The sequence below is a fragment of the Sinocyclocheilus anshuiensis genome, unplaced genomic scaffold (assembly GCF_001515605.1).
Source record: "Sinocyclocheilus anshuiensis isolate Anshui unplaced genomic scaffold, SAMN03320099.WGS_v1.1 scaffold67, whole genome shotgun sequence".
Lineage (NCBI taxonomy): Eukaryota > Metazoa > Chordata > Actinopteri > Cypriniformes > Cyprinidae > Sinocyclocheilus > Sinocyclocheilus anshuiensis.
Window position 1 is genome coordinate 2,073,221 of NW_015552546.1, and position 9,513 is coordinate 2,082,733.

General features: G+C 35.6%; 1 protein-coding gene across 1 annotated transcript in view; it reads right to left on the reverse strand.

Moving 5' to 3' along the window:
* Positions 1-4,165: 4,165 nt before the first annotated feature.
* Positions 4,166-9,513, reverse strand: part of LOC107664178 (elongation of very long chain fatty acids protein 4-like) — a 10,065-nt gene continuing 4,717 nt past the window's right edge. The window contains exons 4-7 of the mRNA XM_016454648.1: positions 8,882-8,962; positions 6,927-7,098; positions 5,635-5,762; positions 4,166-4,727 (exon numbers count right to left, since the gene is read on the reverse strand). Coding sequence (XP_016310134.1) covers positions 4,461-4,727; positions 5,635-5,762; positions 6,927-7,098; positions 8,882-8,962 — 648 coding nt within the window. The 3' untranslated portion in view covers positions 4,166-4,460. The remainder of the gene's footprint in view (positions 4,728-5,634; positions 5,763-6,926; positions 7,099-8,881; positions 8,963-9,513) is intronic.

Consider the following 9,513-nt stretch of genomic DNA (forward strand, 5'->3'; position numbering starts at 1 on the left):
AAATACAATTTCTATAAAACTTACTATATTTCAACTAGGCAACATTTTCATTTAGTTTAACATGTTGTATTAAAATAACTAAAAATGAATAAAAAGCACATTTAAACATTTAAAAAATATAATGTTCATGTTCAAAAACAAAAAAGAGATGTTTTTTATCAAATATATTTAAAACTCATAAAAATGTAAAAAAAAAAAAAATCTTAAAAACTCTAATAATATTTCAGTGAAACTAAAATAACAATCTTTCAGTCTTTCAGATTTTAAAAACTATCACTGATAAAATGCTCAATTATACGGAATTGTAACTGTAGATGTTATAATGGATCGCAAAGTGTATCTCAGGTCATTGGCACTGAAATCAGTCTGTAATGCTGCCTGTGAACACTAGAGAGCGCTGTCTGTCTGTGTACTTCAACTGGAAATAATCTGATAAATAAAAGAAATCGCATATCCTATTATATCAAAATAAGATATGGGGGTCTCAGCTGAGTTATAGATTTAGATGTAAATTAGTCCAATATCTATCCATCCGTCTGCACACTGCATGCTATTTCTACTCAAAAGATTCAGATTTAGTGCACCATTTAGAAGTGCATTAGTACTGAATTTGCATTATTGTGTGTATATACACAGCCCATGATAGGTGGCTTTTTGTATGGATACAGAGAAGAGCTAATTATCTCAGGGAGTGTTTATAACGTGTATTATCAGAGGAACAGGTTGAGAGAAAGGTGAAACCACTTTCTGTTAATAGGGCCAGTGGAAATCTCTGGCCTGTTTGCAATCCTCTTACTGATGGACATCCTTGATCAGACACAGGGAGAGAGAGAAATTGTACAATGGCTTTGGAGAGCAAGAATTTGAAGATGGTAGCTAGTAGGAGTAAACAAATTAATTTTCTTTAAGGTGCTAGAGCACAGTTTAGTCTCAGTAACGTAGTTTCAGTTTGGCTATACCATGTCAAAATAATAATCAATTGTCAGACAGTTTAGACTGTCCTATTAAAGTTAACAGTTAAAATAATAAAGCAATAATGCATTATTTAAAGAAACCACTTTAGATCAAAAATTGTGCTAACATATGAAAAATCTTTATGACCACAGCTGTGGCCATTTACATTTTTCATTTAAATGTTAAATTACGTAGCTAATAAAAAAATAATGTGTAAAATAATTTGTTTGGTTTGTTTGTAGCTGGACAAAAAAATATCATTTTAAGGATATAGGACAGAAAGACCATAGCACTTTATACATTTAGACATTTTAAAGAGTAAAAGGTATGATGGTTTGTCCTTGGAAATGTAATTAAGAGAGCTAGTTTTTGATTTTACTAGTAGTCAAATATAAAATTCCCAAAAACATTTAAGTACATTTTCTCTATTTAGAGCAGCATTTACTTCTTTTTTCCTGCATAATGGACATGTATTTTCTTATTCGGCATACTATATTTGACCCTGGAGCACAAAACCAGTCTTAAGTCGCTGGGGTATATTTGTAGCAATAGCCAAAAATACATTGTATGGGTCAAAATGATTGATTTTTCTTTTATGCCAAAAATCATTATGATATTAAGAAAAATGTATGTTCCATGAAGATATTTTGTCAATTTCCTACTGTAAATATATTAAAACTTAATTTTTGATTGGTAATATGCATTGCTAAGAACTTAATTTGGACAACTTTAAAGGCAATTTTCTCAAATTTGTATTTATTTTTTATTTTTTTGCACCCTCATATTCCAGATTTTCAAATAGCTGTATCTCGACCAAATATTGTCCTATCCTAACAAACCATACATCAATGGAAAGCTTGTTTATTCAGCTTGCAGATGATATATACATCTCAATTTCAAAAAATTGACTCTTATGACTGGTTTTGTGGTCCAGGGTCACATATAGAACATTTCTCGCTTATTGTGGATATTGCTATTGTCATGTGTAAAGTCATATTTATTGTATCCATCTGGTCTATTTAATAGTTTTAGTTTGATACCAGTGTAAGTTTCCCCCACTGTGACCTGAATAACGCTACATACTCTGACGTGGATATAAGCTCTTTTACAGCGAAAGCCAATTTACAGCCTGATTAGTCCAGATCTGTCTGCCCAACCACTCAAAGCTCTGGCCTGGGAGCTCCATTGTGGACGGAGGACACTTAATTAAAGGTCCAGGAAGGAGAGAGATGGAGGCAGAGGGTCTGTGAACTGCTAAAATAGGCGGTCAGACATAGGACTGTCATCCCCTTCTTATATTAAAGTCCATTATGAGCTATGTCATGGATGGTTGCAAGAAAAGAGCTCAGTTTTTAAGTCTAAAGACCAAAGAACAATAACTATATTAGCATCCACACCAACTCACAATAACATCTGTTGATCATGAGCATGCAATGCAGTTTTGTCACCTGTTGCTTCAAAATACTCCAGCTCATTAATATTGGAATGATTCTGATTGGCTGTCAATGTTTTTATTTTTCATTAGCTGAAATCAAATGATATTGCTCCTCTGTGTCATTATCATTATAGAATTAGTGATTATTAAAACATTACAGTTACAGTTATAGTTATCATCCTTGTGGTCAATCACCCATAATACTTAATTTAAGTATGAACTACAGTTACAGTATGAAAGCCCATTTCCTCCATGCAATAAAAAAAATTAAATACAAAAAATTTAATTGCAACTTTATCTTGCAATCCTGATTTTTTTTTTTTTTACAATGCTGAGTTTACAGTATGTCCCACAATTGAGATTTTTAAATTGTGGGGGGGGGGGGGGGAATCTAAATTGTTAAAACTCACAATTGCAAAAAATACAAAACAAACAAAAAACAGAATTACAAAGTCATGGCAGAAACACATAAAAAAAAACAGAATTGTGAGATGTAAACTTAGAATTCAGGGAAAAAGTTAGAATTGTGCGATATAAACTTGAAATTGCAAAAAAAAAAAAAGTCTTATGAAGCTTATGAATTGTGAAAAAAAAAAAAGTCTGAATTCTGAGTTGTCTCGCAATTCTGACATTTTTCCTCAGAATTAAATTTTTTTTTAATTGTTTTATTCCATGGCAGAAACAGGCTTCCACAGTAATGCTTGAATTAGCAAAGCAAAACAAAACGAGAGAGAGCGAGAGAGAGAGAGAGAGAGAGAGAGAGACATTTTATAACTAATTAGCAAATTCACACATGAAAGAGTGAGGGAAGACATAAAATGAGGTTGACATCCTGTTTATTTCATTCAGTTCTGTATAAACTGATATATTTGTTTACAATAAGAGGAACATTGACATTTGTAAGAATCTGTTGTACACAATGTACAGATCACAAACACCGCTTCCTGTGTGAATTTCAGATTGTCATACAGAAAATATATAGCTGTTTTCAAACATCTTTTGCCTACCTTTTTTTTTTTCCAGTCGTGGGATTCTATTAACACAGGGAACTTTTTTTTCATAAAAGGGAACAAAAAGCAAAATTAGTATAACTGTAATGTAATATAACTTGCAAAAACTTAATAAAAAGCTACGTGCGCAAAGCAATAGAGAGGAGTACACATACCTGAACAGACATTAAGGACACAAGTGTGTGTTTGTTTGCAGTATATGTGTCTCATTTTACACGTGGAACAAAAACATGTGAAACTACCTGAGTATATAGTCATGACACCATCATTACTGCACGCAAATCTCAGGAACTTGTTTTGTACAGGAAATTAAATTAAAATAATGACATTATCTAATGCAAGAGTATAAACCCACCAAATGTAGTGATTTTCTTTGGTAGATCGCCTATTTGTAATAACATTCCCCTGAGCCCTTAAGCACCACTGTTTCACTACAAATGAAGATTCAAACAGACAATAATAAAATAGAAAGTGGGATTATCCTCATGTTTTATGGAAGTGATTCAGACTTGCATCTTGAATGACTCTTTCTCATTATCATTTGTTGTTTAAGGGCTCAGTCTTTCAGGATTCAACAGTGTCAAGAAAGCTGGCTGTCATCGAGACCAGAGGAAGGACATGTGAAGCGTCCAGCTGAACCATTTATGTAAGAATCTTTCATCTGCTGCTTATACTAAATAAAAACATTCAAGATTATTAGCTTTCTGTTTATGTGAAAAAGCATGTGATTTTGAAAAATAGTTCAAAACTGACTATTCCCCCCAAATGATAACTAAACTTCTCAAAGTAGTTTGCTATTTTGATTCGATAAACCAAATAGGACATTTTGTATTATAAAACTGTCACAAGTAGCCTAAGCAACTCAAAGGAGATGATTGAGGAAGTGATGTCACACAGGATTGGTTGCGTTAGAAATGTCCCTAGTTTTAAATACAATCAGCAAAAGTTAACAAAGAAGACCAATTTTGTTTTCACAATTACCAAACAGTCTGTAGCAGTTGAGACATGGGTATTTTTGAAGCCCATGAGACCCAGTGTTTCACTTCCTGTCTTGTTTCTTTTTAATCATGTTTTCCTTTTCCTTTCTTCTGTTTCGTTCCGTTTTCCGTGACCTCCGATGTCTTGCTGGTGCCATTGGAGATGCCGTTCACGGCAGGTTTGGCCGACTTGAGGCATGGCTGGCGGCGGTATGTCTGGTAGTAGAAATTGGCAAACAGGATGATGAATGTGACAGCGTAGCCAATCAGAGCCCACTGCATCCAGGTCGGGAATGGGCAGCCCGTGTAGAGAGAATGAGCGGCGTGGCCAATAGTGACGTGGAACTGGATCTAAACACAAGCAAACTGGTTTGTAACAGAAATCCACAACCTCTTTGATTGCTTAAAGGGATAGTTCACCCAAAAATGATAATTAGCCCATTATTTACTCACCCTCAAGCCATCCTAGGCGTATATGACTTCCTTCTTTCAGATGAAACCAACGTAATAATCATTTTAATCTTGCTTGCACCAACAGTTGTACACGGAAGCAGCTCTGGGAGGATGACGTATGAGTTCAGCGTTGCGCATGCGCCGGTGAGTCTATCCCCCGGAGCCGTGTGACACTTTTTTTTTATTTTTATGGGCTAATTTTCATTTTTGGGTGAACTAACCCTTTAAAGTAGTCTAGAAGAATCTGCTAGATTCTAGAAGATTTTGCTCACCAAGAAATGTTCTGTTTGGTTGATGCTGGTTTACCTCAATAATTTAAACACAATGATTCACTGTATTCAACCGATGCAACTGTAACTGGATGTACTATGCATATCGTAGTGGACATTTGAGAAAAATACACCAGATTGTACATTCATAGACTCAAGAAATGTATTTTAGAGAGAATGAATGATCAATAATGTTTGTTATCTATACTGTAGTAATTATAACTGATTATTACATTCTTCAGTCATTACATGGAAATTTCAAAGTCACCGTGTATTTTTTTACAAAAAAAGCAGAATTGCAAGAAATAAAGTCCAAATTGTGAGGTATCAACTCAGAATTGCAAGGGGCACAATGTCATTATTGTGAGAGAAAAAGGTGCAATTAAGCTATTTAAATTGTTTTATTCCATGACAGAAACAGGCTTCCATAGAATTGTGTACCTTGAGCTAAGTGAACTAATAAGCAATCCATATAAGTTTGGTAGATGATAATTTTCCATACACCATTTTAAGAGGGATGAGGAATGTTTTTGTACCATCTGAATAATAGTGAGGTATTTCTTCCACCACAGGTAATTCTGGATCTTTGGTCCAAACGCTGCCAAGCCATAGTAGCCATACATCAGCACATGAATGCCTGAATTAATCATAGCGCCAAAGAAAGCTGTGAAGAGGGAAGGAGATTTAGTTGGATATAACATCAAAAATATGTTGGTCCAACAAAATATTGAGTTCTAGGACTGTTAACGAATGGTAAGGTCATGGTGTATTTTTCTGGGACAATGACACTGTTTCATGGAAATTAATTTTCGTACATAAACAGTCACATTCATGTGGAAATTTTTCAAAAGACACAAAAATCCTTTCCGCTCGAGTTTCATGAATGAAGCAAATTGCTTCAAGATGCCATTCAGTTCACGCTTTATTGCTTAAGTGAACACTATTAAAGATCAAGCACTGAATATGAAATGTTCTGGATGTGTCACCAACATTTGTGACCGTCTGACCATCTGTATACCCTTCCAAACCCTTTGACCCCTTCCACATCCCCCTAAGCTCTCCTAACCTTTCCTCCCCTTTCCTCAAATCTCCTCATCCTTCTTCTGTTTTTGGGTCTTTTCTTGTTCAAGCCTCAAAATGCACAACAATTATAAAGTGGAGAAGTTCTTGACAATGGTTCTCAACCTTTATCATTTCAGATGATCCACCTTAATTTCCTCACACTGGTGTTAATGCAACATATGAGCAAAACGAGAAATACATGAACTCATAAAATGTATACTTTGCAAATTAAAGGGTTCACTTCACTTCAAACATGAAAACTGTCATAATTTACTCACCCTTAAATTGTTCCAAACCTGTATGAGTTTCTTTCTTCTGTTAAACACAAAAGAAGATATTTTGAAAAACGTTGGTAACCAAACCGTTGTTGGTCCCCATTGACTTCCATAGTATGGAAAGAAATACTATGGAAGTCAAGGGACCAGAAACCCACCTTCAAATGATGACAGAATTTTCATTTTTGGGTGAACTACCCGTTAAGTAGCTTTGGACAAAAGCATGAAAAACACAAAAGCATGATGTCCTATTGATAAATTGTTCATAAAGGGACTTTATAATATCTTTGTTCAATTCTACAATATATTTTGGCCTCATTTTAGGTTTAGGCTTAATATAGGCTTAGCCTTAGGTTAGCATTAGGACTTCAGGCTTTGGCTTAGTCTATAATAATCACAAGTGGCTTAATTTGACAACAATAGAAGTAATTTAGTTATTTAGGTATATTTAGGTCTGCTAAATCAATGGATATGTGTGTGTGTATACTCACACTGTCCGCCAGGAACCCACTTGATGCCGATCCACCACAGGATGAACATTGTGCAGTGGTGATAGACGTGCAGGAAGCTGACCTGGTTAAACTTCTTCCTCATGATGAAGAACACTGTGTCCAGAAACTCCACCCCCTTAGAGATGCAGTACCACCATAGCGCTGACGCTATCTGCAGAAACACCGCCGCTATCAGTGATGATATCTATCTATCTATCTATCTATGGGGAAGTCGTGGCCTAATGGTTAGAGTTGGACTCGTAACCCAAAGGTTGTGGGTTCGAGTCTCGTACCGGCAGGGATTGTAGGTGGGGGCAGTGAATGTACAGCGCTCTCTCCCACCTTCAATACCACGACTGAGGTGCCCTTGAGCAAGGCACCGAACCAACTGCTCCCCGGGCGCCGCAGCATAAATGGCTGCCCACTGCTCCGGGTGTGTGTTCACAGTGTATGTGTGTTCACTGCTGTGTGTGTGCACTTTGGATGGGATAAATGCAGAGCACTAATTCCAAGTATGGGTCACCATACTTGGCCACATGTCACGTCACTCACTTTATCTATCTATCTATCTATCTATCTATCTATCTATCTGTATGTCTGTCATTAGATCTATCATTCTATCGTTTGTTCTGTCATTTTATGTTCTTCTTTCTTTCTTTGCATCCATCCATCCAACTCTGTCATTCGATCTATTGTTTGTTCTGTCGTTTTATCTATTGTTTCTGTCATTTTGTCTATTTGTTTTGTCTTTATTTCTTTTTTTCTTTCTTTCTTTCTTTCTTTCTTTCTTTCTTTCTTTGCATCCATACATCCATCCAACTCTGTCATTCGATCTATTGTTTGTTCTGTCGTTTTATCTATTGTTTCTGTCGTTTTGTCTGTTTGTTCTTTCTTTCTTTCTTTCTTTCTTTCTTTCTTTTACATCCATCCATCTGTCTTGTCATTCGATCTATTGTTTGTTCTGTCGTTTTGTCTGTTTGCTTTGTTTTTCTTTCTTTCTTTCTTTCTTTCTTTCGTTGTCATTTTGTCTGTTTGTTTAGTCTTTCTTTCTTTTTTTTCTTTCTTTCTTTGCATCCATCCATCCATCCATCCAAATGTCTGGCATTCGATCTATTGTTTGTTCTGTTGTTTTATCAATTGTTTCTGTCATTTTGACTGTTTGTCTTTCTTTCTTTCTTTACATCCATCCATCCATCCAAATGTCTGGCATTCGATCTATTGTTTGTTCTGTCGTTTTATCTATTGTTTCTGTCGTTTTGTCTGTTTGTTTTGTTTTTCTTTCTTTCTTTCCTTTCATCCATCCATTCTGTCATTTTATCTATTGTTTCTTTCGTTTTGTCTATTTGTTTTGTCTTTCTTTCTTTTTTCTTTCTTTCTTTCTTTCTTTCTTTCTTTCTTTCTTTCTTTCCATCCATCCATCCATCCATCCAACTGTCTGTCATTTGATCTATCGTTTGTTCTGTCATTTTATGTTCTGTCTGTCTCTCTGTCATTGTCAAGTATAAAAACAGCTATGTGTGATCTGTGAACCCCCATAACCATTGAAGCCTTGATCAAGACATACAACCTAAGCTTTGCTGAAGTCACTTTGGATATAGGTATAAAATTATTCATTGCAATTAATTTGCCGTTTAGGTATACTGGTTGCAAGAGCCATAAGAATGGAGGCGTGGCCTACAGGTGGGGAGACTCCTGACCTCATCTCTGTCCTCGTGTCACCAGGGAAACCAAGCTTGTCAATGAGGGTGACTCACGCTCTCACAGAGCACTACTCAACTTTCTCCCTGTTCCCCACAACTGTACCCTCTGAGGTGCTAATGGTCTACAAGATCATGGCTTCAATCTGGAGTTTTTGATTGGGTTAGTCTGTGTATAATTCGCTTTATATAAAAACATTAGCATGGTATGTCTTCAATTAAGTAAACGTGTTTAAGGGAAGACAGTGTATTTCTTACCCTGACTTCATTGACGTCATTGGAGTAGTTCACGGGCTGGCAGAGGTAGCTGTATCCGGCCGCTCTGGAGCCCAGAAGCAGCTAGAGGCAAAGACACATTATTCATTATTATTATTTTGTGCTCATGGAAAGGTTAATGGTCACAAAAGGTTAATTTGCCACAGTTTATTCCTTATGCTTTGGGAAAACATAATCCGCACAGTTCTGTTTCCCTTCATAGCATGTTTTTTTGTTTGTGCATGTAAAAGTTCAACTTGCGAAACAAGCAACAGACTGTCTGTGTAAGAAGTAAAATGTGTCACTTTTTTATTTAACCAGTGATCTTGTGCCAAACGTCTGTGACCTGTCTGCGGTCTGTCTGTGGTACAGTATTGCACATGCTGGGCTGAAATCATTACTATTTTACTATTGCTATTTTTTTTTAGACAGTGAGCACTTTAAAAACCTGATAATGCTAAAATTATATTGCATAATATGAATATCAGGCAGGATTGTTGCATATGTGGGAAGTTGTCAAGTCCTGCAGTTCATTATTATTATTTTATATTATGTTAGATTTTGAACAGTATTTTATAATTAATTTTTTTTATCAAAGAAATATTTGTATTTTAAACATTCGTAAATTATATATA